The 21,562-nt window shown below is 34.8% G+C and overlaps 4 protein-coding genes across 4 annotated transcripts; all 4 read left to right on the top strand.

Moving 5' to 3' along the window:
* The first annotated feature begins 588 nt into the window (after positions 1–588).
* Positions 589–2,187, top strand: LOC110618896 (anthocyanidin 3-O-glucosyltransferase 2-like). Its single transcript, XM_021762171.2, has one exon. It carries the CDS (start codon positions 700–702, stop codon positions 2,119–2,121), a length of 1,422 nt encoding a protein of 473 aa, XP_021617863.1. The 5' UTR covers positions 589–699; the 3' UTR covers positions 2,122–2,187.
* A 2,970-nt stretch (positions 2,188–5,157) lies between these two features.
* Positions 5,158–6,734, top strand: LOC110618727 (anthocyanidin 3-O-glucosyltransferase 1-like). Its single transcript, XM_021761961.2, has one exon. The coding sequence runs from the start codon at positions 5,239–5,241 to the stop codon at positions 6,625–6,627; it is 1,389 nt and encodes a 462-aa protein (XP_021617653.1). The 5' UTR covers positions 5,158–5,238; the 3' UTR covers positions 6,628–6,734.
* A 3,832-nt stretch (positions 6,735–10,566) lies between these two features.
* On the top strand, positions 10,567–14,376 carry LOC110619569 (anthocyanidin 3-O-glucosyltransferase 2-like). Its single transcript, XM_021763080.1, has 2 exons — positions 10,567–10,618; positions 13,805–14,376. Exons 1-2 carry the CDS (start codon positions 10,567–10,569, stop codon positions 14,374–14,376), a joined length of 624 nt encoding a protein of 207 aa, XP_021618772.1.
* A 2,213-nt stretch (positions 14,377–16,589) lies between these two features.
* On the top strand, positions 16,590–18,093 carry LOC110618805 (anthocyanidin 3-O-glucosyltransferase 1-like). The gene has a single exon (XM_021762050.2). It carries the CDS (start codon positions 16,651–16,653, stop codon positions 18,037–18,039), a length of 1,389 nt encoding a protein of 462 aa, XP_021617742.1. The 5' UTR covers positions 16,590–16,650; the 3' UTR covers positions 18,040–18,093.
* The last annotated feature ends 3,469 nt before the right edge of the window (positions 18,094–21,562 follow it).

Below are 21,562 nucleotides of genomic sequence, written 5' to 3'. Positions count from 1 at the left end.
TATATCTGAAATTTTAAAAATACTATTAGTTAATTTTTCTATTAATTTTATAATATTTTAAAAAGTCTACCGGTTATTTTCTCTATTAATTTTATCACTAAAAATTTTATTATTTAGTTCTTATAGTTTAAAAAAAATTATTAGTTAGTTTTTTAAATTATTAAAAAATTTATTAATTAGTCTCTTTATACTAGGGATATTTTAGATTTTTTTAAGGATAAATATATTAATTATATAATATTTTAGGAATAAAAAGGTATTTTTCCTTTAATTTTTTGAGAGAGGCATTTTTAAATTTATAAGAATTAAATTAAAAAGACTAAATGTTGAGTTATAGATAGAGTAGTTCGGTTATTTTTTCTGTCACTAACTATATTTTTTACAGAAATACTTTTAATTTCAATTAAATTAAATTTTAAAGATGAAAGTGTTAGATTTTAAAATTAAATGAATAAATTTATTAATTAGGCTATAGTGTAAGGATTAAAAGTAATTTTTCCAAAACGATATAATATTTTACTAAATAAATATTTGCCGATAGTGATCAGACCACTCAGCAAAGCCCTGACGTCAGTTTTCATTCATGGCTCTTTACTTAAAGGGACGTTCAAGTCCAACACTAAGCACAAGTAGCTAGTGCAGCAAACAAATTCTTTATCTTCTATACTTTGCTGCAAACGGTGTAGTATCTTGAGTAAAATGGAGAAAGCGCAGCTCGTCTTCATACCCTGGCCTCGCATGGGCCATCTAGTATCTGCAGTAGAGTTTGCGAAGCTTCTTCTTACCCACGATCACCGATTATCGATCACTGTCCTTGTCCTCAACCTCTCTTCCGGCAACCCCAGTCAGTTTCATAGCTACATTGAATCGCTTCAAGCTTCCTCCTCCACCATACCCAATCGTCTCCAATTTATTGTTCTGCCCAAAGACGAGCTTGAATTATTAGACTTTGTTTCTTTTTTTGAGAGACAGAAACCCCATGTTAAAGAAGCTGTGTTGAAGATCACTCAATCTGAGTTGGCCGCCGACTCACCTGCACCTCGACTTGCAGGTTTTATCATAGATATGTTCTGCACGCCGATGATTGATGTGGCTAATGACTTGGGTTTTCCGTCTTATATTTTTGTCACTTCAGGTGCAGCATTTCTTGGTTTCATGCTCTACGTGCAGAAGATTCACGATGAAGAGAAATTTGACCCGGTTGAGTTTAAGAACTCGGATGCTGAGTTACGAGTTCCAAGTTTGGTAAACTCGTTTACTGGTAGGGTTATGCCTTCTGCAATGTTGATCAGAGAGTTGCTTCCTACTTTATTCGACAGCATAAGAAGGTTTCAAGAAGCTAAGGGTATTGTAGTAAATACATTTTTGGAGCTAGAATCATATGCAATCGAGTCTTTGATAATGCCTCCCATTTACCCTGTGGGACCGATTCTAGATGTGAGTTCAGATGGAAGAAATACGCACCCAGAAATCATGAAATGGCTTGATGAACAGCCTCCTTCATCAGTAGTGTTCATATGTTTCGGAAGCAATGGAAGTCTTGAAAAAGATCAAGTAAAAGAACTTGCCTATGCTCTAGAACACAGTGGGTATCGTTTCTTGTGGTCTTTACGCCACCCGCCACCATCGGCCGCCGAAGCATCGTTAAGCGACTACGAGAATCCACAAGAAGTCTTGCCCGAAGGCTTCTTGGATCGAACGGCTAGGATTGGAAAGGTGATAGGATGGGCTCCACAAGTGGCTGTCTTGGCTCATCCAGCGGTGGGAGGCTTTGTGTCACACTGTGGGTGGAATTCTCTGCTGGAGAGCATATGGTTTGGTGTTGCAGTAGCCGCATGGCCAATATATGCAGAGCAACAGTTCAATGCCTTTGAAATGGTGATTGAGTTGGGATTATCAGTAGAAATTAAAATGGATTATAGAAATGACAGTGGAGAAATTGTGAAATGTGATGAAATTGAGAGAGGAATCAAGTGTTTAATGGAGGATGATAGTGAGAAAAAGAAGAAGGTAAAGGAGATGAGTGAGAAGAGCAGAATGGCTTTAAGGAATGGTGGGTCTTCATACTTATCATTAGGAAAATTTCTGAAAGATGTGGTGGATAATTTAAATAAAATGTAACATAGTATTGATTTTTTTTTCCCCTTTTACAAGCAAATTTTTTAACCTTTTTTATTTGTGTTTGAATTTTTTCTTCGTAATTTCTTTTATAAAATCGAATTCGAGAATTCGATACTTAAATCGCGATCCCATATAAATAAAATTTAATTTTAGTCTAATAAAATATTATGGCTATACTAAAAAAAATTATATTATAATAACTCATTTAAAAAATTTATACTCTTATTGACCTATTAAAATCTCTCGATTATCATACCAAAGTACAAAAAATTCTATTGATTAAGGAGACTCAAAAAAGGATGTTTATCAAATCAAATAATATGTAAATTCTAAATAATAAATTGAATTGTCTTAATTAAATTTATATAAAAAGATCTAATCAATTTCCAACTTTTAATAATAAGGATTAATGATGAATAAGCCTAACTTATTAAAACATATATATAATCTACTAGATATTTATATAAAACAGACAATATTATAGTAGGCGGGAATTTGTGGGTGAAAGTCTAATTTATATTATTAATGGCTAAAATTTATTATTCACTATATTATTTAGAAATGAAATTAATTTATTGACATCTTTCAATTATTGTTATTTCTTTTAAAGTTTTAAAATAATTTATTTTATTTGGAACTAAAAAATGTTAGTCATATATGTCTATTTGGTTAGATCCATGGATATTCGGATTAGATAGCTTCAAATTACCCTAATCCTGTAATTTAGCTGGTGGACATTGACAGGATGGCAGATTTAATTGATCCAAGGGTGTTAATCTGGAATTATCAAGTAGTGAAGCGAGTATCCACTCATCATTTGGCTATAGCTATTCTCTCTATTTCAATAGCACCGATTGATGATACGCCAAATTCTCTTATTTGACATTGTGCATGTAATGGGTAATATAGTACAAGATTTTGTAAGTAACTCATGTATAGCTCATCTGTTCAGTAGATAATATCTATGCCTTATTCTTCATTTGGTATACACCAAACTACGTAGCACATATGATTTTTTTAGGTTCCTCCAAAATTATAAATTTTTCTTTGGCGTCCTTTTACAATGCATTATCAGAGTCTCTGTTACTTTGATTTGATGAAGTATTTTGCAAGACCATAGGTGCTCCATTTGTCGGTCTTCATCTGAAATTTTAGAACATGTTTTTTTTTTGGCATCCATATGCTCGTACATTTTAACTCATTAGTTTTTGTGGTTATAAACCTGATTTGTTGACTTTCCTAATTTTGCAATATGGTGGGAAACCTTACTTGAAAGGTTTCAAATGGACATAGAGGGCTTCTGTTCCTGATCTTGACTACACTTACTCTATGACATATTTGGAATGAAAGAAATAAAAGTGTTTTTGAATTTGTGCAGCCTGATTCTATCGCTACATCATATTATATCTCTATTGATTTCAGCCTATTTCAATATACTGTTGTTTTTGTTAATTCTTCCTCTCAGCCATGTAGATTTTTTTTAGTTGCTGTTTCGTGTCATCCTTTGAGATGTATCAAGCTTAATAGTGATGTGGCATGGTTGGATCAGTTTTCTTCTGCTTTTATTATTGTGGTAGCTAGAAATAGTACAAGTATGATTATGCATGGTATTGCTATGAGAATATGATGTTATTCTGTTGTAGCAAGGGAGGCTTTTGTTGTGCTGGCGGTAGTAAAAAAAACATATGATATGGTCTTTCAATCTATTGTATGTGAAATTGATTCTGCTAATGGTTGTAATGCTATTTATAGTTTGTCGTCTGCTATACTGTGGGAAATTATGATTTCAATTATATGGGTACTCTTTATATTTGCTCTCACATTTCAGATGTTTCCTTCCAATAAATTTTTTATCAAATAAATACCGTTACAGATATGATAGCTAAATTTTACATGTGAAATTTATTAATATTGAATTGATAATAATATTAATTGATAAATTATGGTTCTTATTATAATGAAACTTTGTTGCAAGTTGCAGCGGTGTTATGCAAATGTTGATTTGTAGGATAAAAAAATCACTTTTATTTGACTTATCTTTTTGTTTTTGTTGCCAAGGCCGTCCAATATTATTGCCTATGGCATACCTCTTAATTTTGGAATTCTGGATCAGAATTTTAACTCAACTTATAAAACTCAGGATTCAGTATCATTTCAACCGGTAAAATACCCTCTTAACAGTTTTAAATATCTAGAAAAATTATGGTAAAAAAAGTTATTTTTTGTTACGCAAATGCAAAGAAAAAAACAAGACAAAATTACATTAAGTAAAAAATAAAGGTTAGGCAACTGGAATTTCCGCATGAGTGATTAGGGTGAGCAGTATTTAGTTCAAATAAAAAAAATTGACCGAATCGAATTAATTTAAAAATTCAGTTCGGTTTTTTATTCATTTCGATTCGGTTCGATTTTTAATTTTAGAAATTTCAGTTATTTTAGTTTGATTTGATTTTGATCAGAAAAAAACTAAAAAAATCGAACCGAATCGATTAGTGATAATAATATATTTTTTCAATAATATAGAGAAATTAAATCATATTAAAATTAAAATATTTTAATTAAATTTTAAAATACTAAAAATAAATTGTAAAAAATAAAAAAAATATTAAAAATCGAAACTGATCAAACCAAACCGAATCGAACCGAATCAGACCGGTTCGGTTCGAATCGATTTCTGATCAAAATCAGTTCGATTCGATTTTCATAAACACTAAAATTTCGATTTTCCGTTTATTCGGTTCGGTTCGGTTTTGAACCGAACCGACCGAATGCGATTCGTTCTAGCCGAACGATGCAGACGCAATTCTTTTCTTTATTAAGAAAAGAACAAAAAATCAAACAGACTCGGTCAGCAGTCGTGTACTTTATAATTTGTAATAAGAATCCTTGTCTATAAGATCGACCAAACCAGCAAAGCCATGATGTCAATTGAATTCTTGGCCGCCAAGGTTAACCCGTCTGGTTAGAATACTTAGAGAAAGAACAAAACAGTTCTTGTCTTATTGCAACACCCACAAGTAGCACTATGGCTACAAATACTTCAAGCTTATCATCATCGTCCTCATCCCATCTTCGATACTTGGCAGCAAAAATAAGAATATTGTATCATTTCCAAAAATGGAAAAAGCACAGCTTGTGTTCGTCCCCGCCCCTGCTATGGGCCACCTTGTATCGGCTGTGGAAACAGCGAAGCTTCTTCTTAGCCGCTGTCACAGTCTCTCCATCACTGTACTTATCTTCAATAATTCTGTAGTTACCTCCAAAGTTCATAACTATGTTGATTCTCAGATTGCTTCCTCCTCCAATCGTCTCCGATTCATTTATCTGCCCAGAGATGAGACTGGAATTTCTAGTTTCTCTTCTTTGATTGAGAAACAGAAACCCCATGTTAAAGAATCTGTGATGAAGATCACTGAGTCTGGTTCAAGTGTTGAGTCGCCTCGGTTGGTGGGTTTCATTGTTGATATGTTCTGCACAGCGATGATAGATGTGGCGAATGAATTTGGTGTTCCATCTTACATTTTCTACACGTCGGGTGCAGCTTTTCTCAATTTCATGCTTCATGTGCAAAAGATTCATGACGAAGAAAATTTTAACCCCACTGAGTTCAACGCGTCAGATGGTGAGTTACAAGTTCCGGGTTTAGTAAACTCATTTCCTTCTAAGGCTATGCCTACTGCAATTTTGAGCAAACAATGGTTTCCCCCTCTACTTGAAAATACAAGAAGATACGGAGAAGCTAAGGGTGTTATAATAAATACGTTCTTCGAGCTGGAATCCCATGCGATTGAGTCTTTCAAAGACCCTCCAATCTACCCCGTAGGACCCATCTTAGACGTGAGGTCAAATGGAAGAAACACTAATCAAGAAATCATGCAATGGCTTGATGATCAACCTCCATCATCCGTAGTGTTCTTATGCTTTGGAAGCAATGGAAGTTTCAGTAAAGATCAAGTGAAAGAGATTGCTTGTGCTCTAGAGAATAGTGGGCATCGATTCTTATGGTCTCTACGCCGACCACCGGCGCCGGGTTTTCTAGAATCTCCGAGTGACTATGAGGATCTACAAGAAGTCTTACCTGAAGGATTCTTGGAAAGAACATCTGGGATTGGAAAGGTGATAGGTTGGGCTCCTCAAGTGGCTGTCTTGGCTCATCCGGCCACCGGAGGATTTGTTTCTCACAGTGGATGGAATTCTATATTAGAGAGCATATGGTTTGGAGTCCCAGTTGCCACATGGCCAATGTATGCAGAACAGCAATTCAATGCCTTTCAAATGGTGATTGAGTTGGGATTAGCAGTTGAAATTAAAATGGATTATAGAAATGACAGTGGAGAAATTGTGAAATGTGATCAAATAGAGAGAGGAATAAGGTGTTTGATGAAGCATGATAGTGATAGAAGGAAGAAGGTGAAGGAGATGAGTGAAAAAAGCAGAGGAGCTTTAATGGAGGGTGGATCTTCATACTGTTGGTTAGATAATCTAATCAAAGATATGATTAAATAGACAGAAAATAATCATAGTTTACATTTGATGAATGAATAAAATAAATTCTGAAAAACTGTTTTTTTTTATATATATATATATATAAAGATAATTAATATTTATTTTGATATGCGACAGACAGAGAGAACTTGACAAGATGTCTCCCAATTTTGTATGACTCACTAATCTACTATTTTATTTTTAGAAATAAAATAATAGTTCTCCAAAATAATGGTTATTACTTTACAATTAAATAATTTGTTTTATTGATATCTATCTGTGGCAGTAGTCCCACATCGTTAAAAAACAGGGATATAATGAGATTAATATATAATTATCTAAAATTTAACAATACAGATTAATTATTTAAATTAAATGAAAAATATTGAGAAATATTATTTAGATCGAATTGGGATTTGGCTATCCGTCAAACGAAATGAAAGAAGCACTAGAAATTACAAGTCCAAATGGACTCTTCTCGATATTTAAAGCTCTTCCTTATGTTATTTTAATTTTTAATTTATTTTTTTCTTTTTTTTTCAGCATGATAGAATTTAATAATGGGAGATTTATAATTTAGTTCATGGATATTGCCATTATTAACAAGTCAGTCCCTATACTTTTAGAAATCTATTAAAACGTTCTTATCTTTCCTTTCTGTCAACGAAATAGTTCTTCCGTCCTCTTTTCCGTTAAAATTAGATAAAAGAGGAGAGAGAAAATTTTTAAAATCCAATTTTACCCTCAAATAATATTGCCATTATTAACAAGTCAGTCCCTATATTTTTAGAAATCTATTAAAACGTTCTTATCTTTCCTTTCTGTCAACGAAATAGTTCTTCCGTCCTCTTTTCCGTTAAAATTAGATAAAAGAGGAGAGAGAAAATTTTTAAAATCCAATTTTACCCTCAAATAAAACCCCTTATTTAGTCCTTGGATATTGCTATTATTAACAAGTTAGTCTCTACATTTTTAACAATCTATTAAAACGTTTTTATTTTTTTTCATATCTATTAAAATATTCTTATCATTTCTTTCCGTCAATGAAATAGTCCATATCTTTTATTATATCTATTAAAATGTTCTTATCGTTTCTTTCCGTCAACGAAATAGTCCCTCCTTATCTTTTCTTTCCGTCAACGAAATCGTCCCTCCCTATATTTTCAGAAATCTATTAAAGCGTCTTTATCTTTTCTCATATCTATTAAAACGTCCTTATTGTTTCTTTTTGTCAACGAAATAGTCCCTATCTTTTCTCACATCTATTAAAATGTCCTTATCGTTTCTTTCCGTCAACGAAATAGTCTCTCCTCCTCCTCCTCCTCCTCCTCCTCCTCAAAAAAGAAGAAGATGATGATGATGATGAAGGAGAAGAAGAAGAAGAAGGAGAAGAAGAAGAAGGAGAAGAAGCAGAAGCAAAAGAAGAAAAAGAAGAAGAAGAAGAAGAAGAAGAAGAAGAAGAAGAAGAAGAAGAAGAAGGAGAAGAAGAAGAAGGAGAAGAAGAAGAAGGAGAAGAAGAAAAAGAAGAAGAAGAAGAAGAAGAAGGAGAAGAAGCAGAAGAAGAAGAAGAAGAAGAAGAAGAAGAAGAAAAAGAAGAAAAAGAAGAAGAAGAAGAAGAAGAAGAAGAAGAAGCAGGAGAAGAAGTAGAAGAAGCAAAAGAAGAAGAAGAAGCGGAAGCAAAAGCAGAAGCAGAAGCAGAAGAAGCAGAAGAAGGAGGAAGATTTGATGAAGAAGAAAAATGAGGAGGAGAAAAAGGAAAAGAAGAGGGGTAATTTGGTCTTTTACTATATTTTTAACAGTAAAAATAGACGGAAGGACTATTTCGTTGACGGAGAGAAAAGATAAGGATGTTTTAATAGGTTTCTAAAAATACAGGGACTGACTTATTAATAATGGCAATATTCAGGGACTAAATTGTAAATCTCCCATTTTAAAATTCTAACCCTTGCTATGTTAGTTTATGCTGCCTCGTATTTCATAGGGTCTTCCCATGGTTGCAAAGTTTTCATTGCAGTTTTTGTTACATCGAGTCTCAAATATTACAAGAGGTAGATTCTATTAAATAATGGGTGAATAAATCAAAAAAAATTTAGGGAATTTTTTTTTCATTTTTAGCTATTTAAAACACGTAGAAAAATTAATCAATGAAAAAAAATTTCTTTTTAGTTAAAAAGGTAAGAGCTCCAGGGTTTTAAGTACTATTGTAAAAACTAACTAGGCCAATTGCTTCATATAAGAGTTCAAAGGTGGATCTTTTAGAATATGGTGTCTTCTTGGTAACTTTAAGGAAAATGATTTTTTTTTTTAAATATATCATTTCTATATTTTGATAATTTTATAAATAATATTTCATAACATCCGCTCAAAATAAATTATAAGATATCACCATAAAACAAAATTACGTGACAAAAATTTGATAAGTGAAAAAACCGTCTCATCCAAAGAAAGGGAGCTCCGGATACTGTAACCCCAATTTATCAACAAGAATTGCCCTCCCCAATAGGTCGAGTCTTGGCATAGAATCACCGTTATCAGGCATAATCCAACATACTCCCATTTCGTCTATGATCGCGAAATCATCGACTTATTAGTTGGCAATGTCCCTTATCGAGCAGCAGGCCACATAATTGTCGGATTTTCAAAAAATACTATATTTATCTTCATTTTCTTATAGTATAAAAGGGGAACGACCACAGAGGTAAATATGCTATCTCTAATACTATAAATACTCTGAGTCATCTATTGTATTCTCTCTGTTATCTTCATGTCAAAGTGATTGCCATGAACACCTACCACCGCCTCATGTCTCCTTTCTTGTAGGTTTCTACCAACCATATCATAGTACCATTGTAGCCACGTTATCAGCTTAATCTCATAAACATCATTTAGTTCCGTTGTCAGGAAATCTATTAAACCCTCTTTTGGATCACGACCGATTTTCTATCATCTTTCCTCACTCAAAATGGCCGAAATTCCTACAACTGCTGTCAACATTGCTACCAATGAGGGAGACATCGTTTCCTTTACCCTAGATAATTGAGAAAACATGTTGCCTAGTGATCAACAAAGCAGATCTTAATAATTTAAATAACGAACAGATACTCCAGTATATCTAAAGGTTGTATGCTACTCTCGGACAGTATAAGACTCGAGAAGAGGCATCTAAAATGGATCCTAAAAGAAGGGATGAAGCCTCCGTAGATACCCCTAAGGGCTCAGACGAAAGCGACCAAATTGCGGCATAAATGAAAGTCTAAATCTGAAGATGAATTGAATGAAACTCCAAAAGGAGTGGATTGAAAGTTAGTACGGGCCGTATGAAGATACCAAAAGGAACATAAAGAGGATTTCAATTTAGATGGTGTCTCACCTCATTCGAAAGAATTACTAGCGGAAACCTTTCTCGCCAAGTTCAAGTTGTCCAATTTAGACAAATACGATGAAACGACAGACCCCAGAAGTCATCTGGCCATTTTTAGGATGACCATGCAGCTTCAAGATACAAATGATATTATGTTATGTCGAGTATTTCCATCAACACTTACAGGTTTGGCTAAAAAATGGCATAAACACTTAAGCCCATGTTTGATTTAAAACTTTACACAGTTTGCTACGATATTCAAATCTAGATTTATCACTTGTATACCTTCCAAAAATTTTCCTGTGACTTGTGGAAGATTCGCTAGAGAGAAGGTGAGTCTTTAAGGAGTTTTATTTCTCATTTCAATGCTGAAACCATACAGGTGGAAGAGTTGAATCATGAGATAGCATGTGAGGCGTTAAAGAAAGTAACTTGCAATGTCAAGTTCATGGATTTCTTAATTAAAAATCCAGTCGCGGCATACCAACAGTTGATAGACAACGCCCAAAAGTATATTAGGTTGGATGATGAGGTTTAGGCATTAAAAGAAGACAAGAGGCCAAATCAAAAGCAAATTCAAAAGCCCAAGAGACGAGCCCATGAAGGAGATCAAAGGAGCTACTCCATCTCACAGAAAGAAGGACGAACAAAGTAAGTGTAAGAATTACACTCCGCTAAGTGATGCGAAACCCAGGATCAACTCGTGATAAAAAAACTCTATCACACAACTTGACAACGAGCGAGGTAAAAATATCTTCTAGAGGTTGCTCTACCACACCCCTAACCAACTAATATGATTAGAAATGAAGATTATGGTCAAAGGTTACTCTACTATACCCCTAACCAACCAATGTGATTAGAAATATAGATAATCAAAAGACTCCACCTTGTGAACGCCACAAGAAATTCTTGATAAGTTAACTAAGTATAGAGTCTATATTAGAATGTCACAAGGTTGAACCTTATAAATTATTAAAAAATGGAGAAGAATTAAAATATTATTCATAATATTATTTTTTTGAACCAAAATATTATTTATAACATCATCTTTTTTTCATTGTCCAATTGTGGCTACCACCTTAAAGGTGTTTTTATAGCCTCTAAACCCTAATTCTAGTGTGGGAAGGTGTAATTACAATATAGGAAGTGTATCTAGTCAAATAGTCAAACCTAAATTACATTAAAGATCATTTTTCCAATTTGTCTTGGAGAAATCTCCTCTCTAAATGGGTTGTATAAATTTGACTTCTAATTTAGCTCAAATTAATTTAAAATAAATTCCACAAAATACTAAAATACCAAAATAACAAAATTGCCTTAAGTGTAATTCAGCCATACATACATTACGCGATCTAAAATTGTGTTACGCGTCTATATGTGCTAAAGAGTGTGTTGCTTATTTTCTTATTCTCCCATGTGTCCCAAATATAGTTCTCATCTCGTAAGTTTTGAATTAAGCGATGTAATTTGACTTGTCATAATTTAGAACTTCTCATATTAATTTTTTGAAGAGTTTAAATACTTCAATTTACAACTTGCTGTTAAAGAATCATGCCATTCCCGTGCCCATATCAATCTCTCCCTCCTTGAAAAGATTTTTCTTCAAATCTTCAATCATAATGACAAGAAAATGATTAACACACTTGTGATCCTCTTTAAATTCAGTATGAAATTTTGTAAATGAAACATTATTGATAAGCGGTTGTCGAAGCCGTCAAAAATAAACCTATTATCAATCAACAAATAAATTTATAGATAGTGGCAATAGGGTCGAACCACAGGGATTTGATACCAAATATCTTCCTAATAATGACTAAGGCAAATAAATAACAAATAAATAAAAAGAGGGGGGTTTTGTTTTGATGAATTAAATCTAGAAAGCAAGAGAAAGCAATAGTTTAAATAAATGAGAATATCAATGGGAGAAAAGCTTCTAGTTGAAGTATGGATCTATTTCAGTTTGTTCAGAATTGATCATTGATTATTTTGATACTCCTATTTATTTCAATAAATTAGTTTAGGATGTGGAAGACGCTTCTCACAATCCAAATTCCTCCTTAGTTCTAGTTTGATTAGGAAACGTTCGCTAATCAAACACTAGTTAACAAGTTGCCAAGGAACGTCCTTGGGGCTTTTAGCATCGAACAACTGTTAACTGCATTAATACTTAGAGAAACCTAATTATAACCTTGCCAACCGCGTGGTCAAGTTTAGATTATGCAACTTGATTAAATGTGTGTTTAAATAATCTAAGCAATTACGGACCTAAATTATTCAAACAATTGTTACTCAAGCAATTAAAAGCAATAGGCCTAAATTGATTCTAAAAGCAAAGCAACAATTATAGAAAGATCAAATTGCATAAATATTGAAAATAAATAGAAGTTTAACAATGGAGATTTAAATCTCCCAATTCATCACAAATCTGAATTTTTCCACTTCAACTAGAAAAGAAAAGTGTTTAGCCACTCATGGTGGACAAAATCACAAAAGAAAAGAAGAAGAAAAGAAGGAGACAAGCTGCTGCATTTTTCTGCAGAATTGCTGAAGATGAGATGAAGAAGAGATGCCTCTTGCTGGTTTGGAGGCTGCCCTTTTATAGCTGAAGAATTCCATCATTCTAGGGTTTTGAAATCCCTTTTTAATTTGGCTTGTGATTCCTCTTTTGATGTTGAATTTAATTGCAACTGGAATTCCTTAGGTGAGAAACTCTTTCGTGGCTCTTGGAATTGTGTTGGTAGTGATTGAGTTGGATTTGGACTTCTGAAAATTCGAAATTCGGTTTCCTGCTGTTTTCCCGCCTCTGTTGTCAATTTTGCTGTCAATGTGATTGGGGCAGTGATTTGGGCAGATCGCTTGGTCTATCTGCCCCGATCGTTTTTTGCAAGTCTGTCCAGTTTCAGTTTTCTGTCTCTGCGAGTGATTTGGGCAGTTTCTGCGAGTGATTTGAGCAGATCACTTGCCCATATCACTTCTGCCTGTTGCCTCCAGGTTTCTGCTTCAGCTTGATCTGGGCAGTGATTTGCCCAGATCGTTGCCCCAATCACTGTCTGTGAGTTAATCCCAGTTTTCTGCTCCAGTTTGATTTGGGCAGTGATTTGCCCAGATCGTTGCCCCAATCATTTTCCAGCTTTTTATGCACTTTTTCTCCAATTATCCATTTTCTTCCTTTTCTTCAAAAACGAGATAAAAATCATAAATGAAGCTAGAAAATGTGTAAAAAAGCAATAATAAATATAATAAAAATGTGGCTAAATTATGCTTGATCAATTATACTTTGACATCTCTCCTCTTTTTCTCTTTTTTTTTTTAAATCAAATAATCGAAACGATCTTTTTTTTTCTTCACTCTTTTTTTTTCTCTCATCTTTTTTTAAAATATTACACAATTGAAATAATTTTTTTTCACATAAATATAGCCTTTTTTTTTGTAAGAGAGACTATAAGATAAACTGAAATAATAAAATAATAAAGTAAACTGAAAAAAAATTATGAAACAAATAAAAATAGATAAATAGAAATTTATCTATCACCGTGATTTGACAACTGTTAAATTTGTGGCACATTAACCCTTTCCACAACCGATGTGGGATTCAACACACCCCCTCACGCCCAGAATTTTACTGGTGCATGACATATTTATGGGAGACACAACATTGGATGGGGAGGCTTTGATACCATGTTAAATTTGAGTTAGGCCTAACTCACCCCAAAAGTTAGCTCAAGGAGAAGGATTGTATGTGGCTCATATAAGGGGCACATTATCCCTTTCCACAATCGATGTGGGATTCAACGATAACAACTGATGTGGAACTCAGATCAACTCATGATTAAAAAGATCAAGTAAAAGAACTTGCCTATGCTCTAGAACATAGTGGGTATCGATTCTTGTGGTCTTTACGCCACCCACCACCTTCGGCCGCCGAAGCATCGTTAAGCGACTACGAGAATCCACAACAAGTCTTGCCCGAAGGCTTCTTGGATCGAACGGCTAGGATTGGAAAGGTGATAGGATGGGCTCCACAAGTGGCTGTCTTGGCTCATCCAGCGGTGGGAGGCTTTGTGTCACACTGTGGGTGGAATTCTCTACTGGAGAGCATATGGTTTGGCGTTGCAGTAGCCGCATGGCCAATATATGCAGAGCAACAGTTCAACGCCTTTGAAATGGTGATTGAGTTGGGATTATCAGTAGAAATTAAAATGGATTATAGAAATGACAGTGGAGAAATTGTGAAATGTGATGAAATTGAGAGAGGAATAAAGTGTTTGATGGAGGATGATAGTGAGAAAAAGAAGAAGGTAAAGCAGATGAGTGAGAAGAGCAGAATGGCTTTAAGGAATGGTGGGTCTTCATACTTATCATTAGGAAATTTTCTGAAAGATGTGGTGGATAATTTAAATAAAATGTAACATAGTATTGATTTTTTTTTCCTTCACAAACAAATTTTTTAACTTTCTTATTTGTGTTTGAATTCTTATTCACCTACTAAGATCCCTCAATTATCATACTCGATGACCGTCGGAACTCATCTATCTTGGACGAGATCAAGTCCAAGAGAATAACGTTGACTCAAAACTCATGAAACCTTCCTTTAGTTGACCGGTTCAACGTCTCAAGTCTCGGTCTCGGCCTAAATACGCAGAGTAGGCCGAGTCGGAAGCAAGCCAAAAACTAGTAGAAAATAATCTAGCCTAGTGATGTGACGTGAAAGAGAGCAGGTAGTCCAATCACTTCACAGCCCTGCCCGTATGCGTGCCGAGCGAATTAAATGGCCATTTAGCATGGAGAGGGAGTCTGACATGTTCGTACGTACGGACCTGAATAATAGAGATAAATGGCACTGTAATAGAGAGACCGTTAGACATCACTAGTAGATAAAAGAAAAATGGATAAAAAGACAGAAATATTTTTCTCTCCGTCTAAACTTACACTTATACTGTAAATTCTACTCTTTAGATTTCAGAACATTAATATCAAAGTGCAAACAATTAAGGAGAGTCAAAAAAGGCTACAATGTTTATCAAATCAAATAAGAAAAAAAATTATGAAGAGTAATTAGTAAATAAAAATAAAAGAAAACTCAATCAATGGACAATAGACCAAAGGAAAACAATGAAAAAAGAACATGAAAAAGGCAATAGTAATAACGTTTTATGTTTCAAATTGTTTGCTAGCTTGTATGTTTGTTTTATGTGAAAAAGGCAATAGTATAATATGAAAAAGGCAATAGTACCTTGTTTCAAAGTGCAAACAAAAGGAGGGTTTTGTTGTGCAGACAGTAGTATAGAAAGCATATAATGCGGTTTTTTAATCTATTAGATGTGAAATTGATTATACTAGTGTTTATAATGCTATTTATAGTTTATCATTGTCATAAAGTAAAAAATTATAATTTCGATTATAAATATTCTCAATATTTATCCTCACATTCTAAAATTATTGCCTATGGGATACCTCTTAATTTTGGATTTCTGGATCCGAATTTTACCTCAACTTATAAAACTCAAGATCCAGTATCATTTCAACAGGTAAAATGCCCTCTTAAGGGTTTTAAATATCTAGAAAAATTATAGTAAAAAAAGTGATTTTTTGTTACGCAAAAGCAAAGAAAAAAACAAAACAAAATTATATTAAGGGAAAATTACTTTGTAGTTCCTGAGGTTTAACGTAATTAACACTTCTGTCCCTCTATTTTGGCGACCCAACACTTAAGTCCCTCACTTTCTTTTCTGTCCAACTTCGTAGTCCTTCCGTCCAAAATAGCCGTTTGGGACACGTGAATTGACAAAATTAACCTTCTTCTTCTTCTTCTTCCTCCTTTTTCTGCAACTTCTTCTTCTTCTTCTTCTTCTTTCTTCTTCTTCTTCTTCTTTCTTCTTCCTTCTTCTTCTTCTTCTTTCTTCTTCTTCTTCTTCTTCTTCTTCTTCTTCTTCTTTTTCCTACTCTTTCTACAGCAGCTTCTTCTTCTTCTTCTTCTTCTTCTTCTTCTTCTTCTTCTTCTTTCTTCTTCTTCTTCTTCTTCTTCTTCTTCTTCTTCTTCTTCTTCTTCTTCTTCTTCTTCTTTTGCAACTGGAGAGAGAAAGCATGAAAGAGAAAAAAAAGAAGGAATTTCACATTAAGAGAAGGGTATTTCTGGAAAAAATTATCACCTCTCACTTTTGACTCTTTGACCAAACGGTTTAAATGGACGGAAGGACTACGAATTTGGACGGAAGAGAAAGTGAGGGACTTAAGTGTTGGGTCGCCAAAATAGAGGGACAGAAGTGTTAATTACGTTAAATCTCAGGGACTACAAAGTAAATTTCCCTTATATTAATAAAAAATAAAGGTTAGGCAACTGGAACCTTCGCATGAACGATGCAGACGCCATTCTTTTCTTTATTAAGAAAAGAACGAAAAATCAAACAGACTCGGTCATACGGTCATGTACTTTATAATTTTTAATAAGAATCCTTGTCTATAAGATCGACCAAACCAGCAAAGCCATGACGTCAATTGAATTCATGGCCGCCAAGGTAACATGTCGTGTTAGAATACTTAGAGAAAGAACAATACAGTTCTTGTCTTATTGCAACACCCACAAGTAGTACTATGGCTATAAATACTTCAAGCTTATCATCATCATCCTAACCCCATTTTCGATACTTGGCAGCAAAAATAAGAATATTGTATCATTTCCAAAAATGAAAAAAGCACAGCTTGTGTTCGTCCCCGCCCCTGCTATGGGTCACCTTGTATCGGCTGTGGAAACAGCGAAGCTTCTTCTTAGCCGCTGTCACAGTCTCTCCATCTCTGTACTTATCTTGAATCATTCTATAGTTCCCTCCAAAGTTCATAGCTATGTTGAATCTCAGATTGCTTCCTCCTCCAATCGTCTCCGATTCATTTATCTGCGCAAAGATGAGACCGGAATTTCTAGTTTCTCTTCTTTGATTGAGAAACAGAAACCCCATGTTAAAGAAACTGTGATGAAGATCACTGAGTCTGGTTCAAGTGTTGAGTCGCCTCGGTTGGTGGGTTTCATTGTTGATATGTTCTTCACAGCGATGATAGATGTGGCGAATGAATTTGGTGTTCCATCTTACATTTTCTACACGTCGGGTGCAGCTTTTCTCAATTTCATGCTTCATGTGCAAAAGATTCATGACGAAGAAAATTTTAACCCCATTGAGTTCAACGCGTCAGATGGTGAGTTACAAGTTCCGGGTTTAGTAAACGCATTTCCTGCTAAGGCTATGCCTACTGAAATTTTGAGCAAAGAATGGTTTCCTCCTCTACTTGAAAATACAAGAAGATATGGAGAAGCTAAGGGTGTTATAGTAAATACGTTCTTCGAGCTGGAATCCCATGCGATTGAGTCTTTGAAAAACCCTCCAATCTACCCCGTAGGACCCATCTTAGACGTGAGGTCAGATGGAAGAAACACTAATCAAGAAATCATGCAATGGCTTGATGATCAACCTCCATCATCCGTAGTGTTCTTATGCTTTGGAAGCAGTGGAAGTTTCAGTAAAGATCAAGTGAAAGAGATTGCTTGTGCTCTAGAGAATAGTGGGCATCGATTCTTATGGTCTCTACGCCGACCACCGGCGCCGGGTTTTCTAGAATCTCCGAGTGACTATGAGGATTTACAAGAAGACTTGCCTGAAGGATTCTTGGAAAGAACATCTGGGATTGGAAAGGTGATAGGTTGGGCTCCACAAGTGGCTGTCTTGGCTCATCCGGCCACCGGAGGATTTGTTTCTCACAGTGGATGGAATTCTATATTAGAGAGCATATGGTTTGGAGTCCCAGTTGCCACATGGCCAATGTATGCAGAACAGCAATTCAATGCCTTTCAAATGGTGATTGAGTTGGGATTAGCAGTTGAAATTAAAATGGATTATAGAAATGACAGTGGAGAAATTGTGAAATGTGATCAAATAGAGAGAGGAATAAGGTGTTTGATGAAGCATGATAGTGATAGAAGGAAGAAGGTGAAGGAGATGAGTGAAAAAAGCAGAAGAGCTTTAATGGAGGGTGGATCTTCATACTGTTGGTTAGATAATCTAATCAAAGATATGATGAAATAGACAGAAAATAATCATAGTTTACATTTGATGAATGAATAAAATAAATTCTGAAAAGTTTATGCTGGATAGATTTTAATAATTCTAACCCTTGCTATGTTAGTTTATGCTGGGCCTTTCTATGGTTGCAAAGTTTTTATAGCAGTTTTTGTTACATCGAGTCTAAAATATTACAAGAGGTAGATTCTATTAATTTATGGGTTAATAAATAAAAAAAAATTGGAGAAAATTATTTTTTTTCATTTTTGGATATTTAAAATACGCAAAAAAATTAATCAATGAAAAGAATTTTTTATTTTTAGTTAAAAAGGTAAGAGCTGGGCTCTAAGTATTATTGTAAAAACTAGCTAGGCCTGTAACATCATATAAGAGTTTAGGCTGTAACTTCAAAGTTGGATCTCTCAAGATTTTTACACTATTCGAAAAATATAGTGCATTCTTGGTAAGTTTAAGAAAAATTATATAATTTTTTTAAAAAGAGAAAATCATTTCAATATTTTGATAATTTTATAAATAATATTAATGCTATATAATATCCGTCCAAAATAAGTTATGAGTCGTCACCACAAAACAATATATGTTGTAAGAATATAATAAGTGGAAAAATCGATCCCACAAGGAAAAAGAGTCTCGGATCTTTAACGCTTGATTTATCGACAAGACTCGCCCTCCCCTGATAGATCGAGTCTTGGTGCAGAGTTATTGTTATCAGGCACAGTCCATCATACTCCCATTTAGGTTACGATCGCGAGATTACCGACTTATTAGCTGGCGATGTCCCTTATCAAACAGCGGGTCACATCATTGCTGGATTTTCGAAAAATGCTATATTTATCTCTATTTTGTTATAGTATAAAATCGGAACGATCAGAGAGGTAAATATACGCCATCTTTAATACCACAAAAGCTCTAAGTCATCTATTGTATTCTTTTTTTTCTTCAAAATACTGACTTGTGCATCGGAATAACTGCCATGAGTATCCACCATCACCTCATGTCTCCTTTCTTGCAGGTTTCCACCAACCACATCACAATACCATTCCAGCCATGTCGTCAGCCTAATCTCATCAACATCATTTAGTTCCATTATCGGAAAATCTATTAAACTCTCTTTTGGATCACGACCAGTTTTCTATCATCTTTCCTTACTTAAAATGTCTGAAAGTCGTACAACTGCTGTTAATATCGCTACCAACAAGGGAGTCATCATTTCTTGTGCCCTATATAATCTAGAAAACATGCCCCTAGTGATCCACAAAGTAGACCTTAATAATTTAAACAATAAACAGATACTCCAGTATATCCAAAGGTTGTAGACTACTCTCAGACAGTATAAGGCTCGAGAAGAGGTATCTAAAATGGACCCTGAAAGAAGGGATGAAGCCTCTGTAGACAACTCAAGGGCTCAGACGGAAGCAGCCAAATTGCGGTATAAAGGAAAGTCTGAATCTGAAGATGAATCGAATGAAGTTCCGAAAGGAGTGGACTGGAAGCTAGTACAGGCCCGTACAGAGATGCCGAAAAGAACATAAAGAGGATTTCAGTTTAGATGGTGTCTCGCTTCATTCGGAAGAAATACTAACGGAAACCTTTTCCACCAAGTTCAAGTTGCTCAGCTTAGACAAATACGATGGAACGACAGACCTCAGAAGTTATCTAGCCATTTTTAGGACGACTATGCAGTTTCAGGATGTAAATGATTTTGTGTTATGTCGAGTGTTTCCGGCAACACTCACATGTTTGGCTTAAAAATGATATCAACACTTAAGCCCATGTTTAATTTAAAACTTTATACAGTTTACTATGATATTCAAATCTAAATTTATCACTTGTACACTTCCCAAAAAGTTTTCCTCTGACTTGCGAAAGATCCGCCAAAGAGAGGGCGAGCGTTTAAAGAGTTTTATTTTCCATTTCAATATTGAAGCCACATAGGTGGAATAGTTGAATTATGAGATAGCATGTGAAGTGTTAAAGAAATAAACTCACAATATCAATTTCATGGATTCCTTAATTAAAAACCCAGCCGCGGCATACCAACAGTTGATAGACAAGGTCCAGAAGTATATCAGGTTGGATGATGAGTTTTATGCATTAAAAGATGACAAGAGGCCAAATTAAAATCAAAGTCAAAAGTTCGAGAGACGAGCCCATGAAGGATATCATAGGAGCCACCCTATCTCGCGAAAGAAGGACGAACAAAGTAAGTATAATAATTATACTCCGCTAAGTGATGTGGAACCCAGGATCAACCCGTGATAAAAAAACTCTATCACACAACATGACAATGAGCGAGGTAAATATATCTTCTAGAGGTTGCTCTACCACACCCCTAACCAACCAATGTGATTAGAAACAAAGATTATGGAGCGAAGGTTGCTCTACTACGCCCCTAACCAACCAATATGATTAGAAATATAAATAATTAAGCGATTTCAGCTTGTGAATGCCATAAAAAATTCTTGATAAGTTAACTAAGTATGGAGAAAATCCATATTAGAACATAATTATTGTAAAGGTAGGAAACTTTTGAAAACCTTGAGGAACATTCGCCCATGAAAGTCGTCCGCTCGAAATCTCATGAGAGTTTTGATATCGTTCACATTTTTATAGCAAGTAAGTTCTACCCTCATATGTAAATGGAGGATATTCTTTTAATAATAAAGCTAACAAACTATTTTCATATGATATGTTTTTCGAAAAAAAGGAATAATAGACCACTCGGGCATTGGTCCCACAAATCAAGGCCATAGAATAGTTTTCGCCAGGCCAGGTCATAAAGCGGTTTCCGCCAAACCACTCGGGCATTGGTCCTACGAATCGAGGCCATAAGGCAGTTTTCGCCAGGCCAAGTCATAAGACGGTTTCTGCTAGACCACTTGACCGGTAGTCCCGCAAATCAAGGTCACAAGGTAGTTTTCGCTAGGTCAGGTTACAAGGCGGTTTCCACCAGACCACTCGGGCGTTGATCCCACGAATTGAGGCCATAAGGCAGTTTTTGCCTGGCCAAGTCATGAGGCGGTTTTCATTAGACCATTCGGGCGTTGATCCCACAAATTAAAATCACAAGACAATTTTTGGTAGTCTTGGTCATAAGATGATTTTCGCCAGACTACTCGGACGCCAGTCCTACGAATTACAACCACAAGGTGAGCACCTGTTGTACCTTATGTTTGGGCGTTAGTCCCATTCTAGAAATTTACTAAGTTTCTTATTTCATAGCCACAAGACAGGTCATTGACTAGACGTCATAAATGAGTATTAACCCCTTAAGCAAATTTTTTCCCCTCTCGAAAAAATATTATATGCAGAATTTATAAACGCTTAACAAAAATAAAGGCAACATTTTGATTAAAAATAAAAAATTACAAAAGGGTAAGGTCATCAGACTCATCCGCCTAAGTCTCCATTACATTGATATTTTTGGCACCTATTATAGGAGAAACTTGATTAGAAGGTACATCTTCATCACGCTTCTCTTCAACGGGAGTATCTTTAGACGCACCCCTCCACCCTTATTTTCTTC

The sequence above is a fragment of the Manihot esculenta genome, chromosome 7 (assembly GCF_001659605.2).
Source record: "Manihot esculenta cultivar AM560-2 chromosome 7, M.esculenta_v8, whole genome shotgun sequence".
In the NCBI taxonomy this organism is placed as follows: domain Eukaryota; kingdom Viridiplantae; phylum Streptophyta; class Magnoliopsida; order Malpighiales; family Euphorbiaceae; genus Manihot; species Manihot esculenta.
Note: the sequence above shows the minus strand (reverse complement) of the source record. Positions and strands in the feature narration are given on the sequence as shown.

Bases quoted from the DNA above. Each gene is read 5' to 3' on its own strand.
- LOC110618896 (XM_021762171.2), top strand. From the start codon at position 700: ATGGAGAAAGCGCAGCTCGTCTTCATACCCTGGCCTCGCATGGGCCAT.
- LOC110618727 (XM_021761961.2), top strand. From the start codon at position 5,239: ATGGAAAAAGCACAGCTTGTGTTCGTCCCCGCCCCTGCTATGGGCCAC.
- LOC110619569 (XM_021763080.1), top strand. From the start codon at position 10,567: ATGAAGGAGATCAAAGGAGCTACTCCATCTCACAGAAAGAAGGACGAA. The intron at 10,619-13,804 runs GTAAGTGTAAGA...ATGATTAAAAAG, and splicing joins CAGAAAGAAGGACGAACAAA to ATCAAGTAAAAGAACTTGCC.
- LOC110618805 (XM_021762050.2), top strand. From the start codon at position 16,651: ATGAAAAAAGCACAGCTTGTGTTCGTCCCCGCCCCTGCTATGGGTCAC.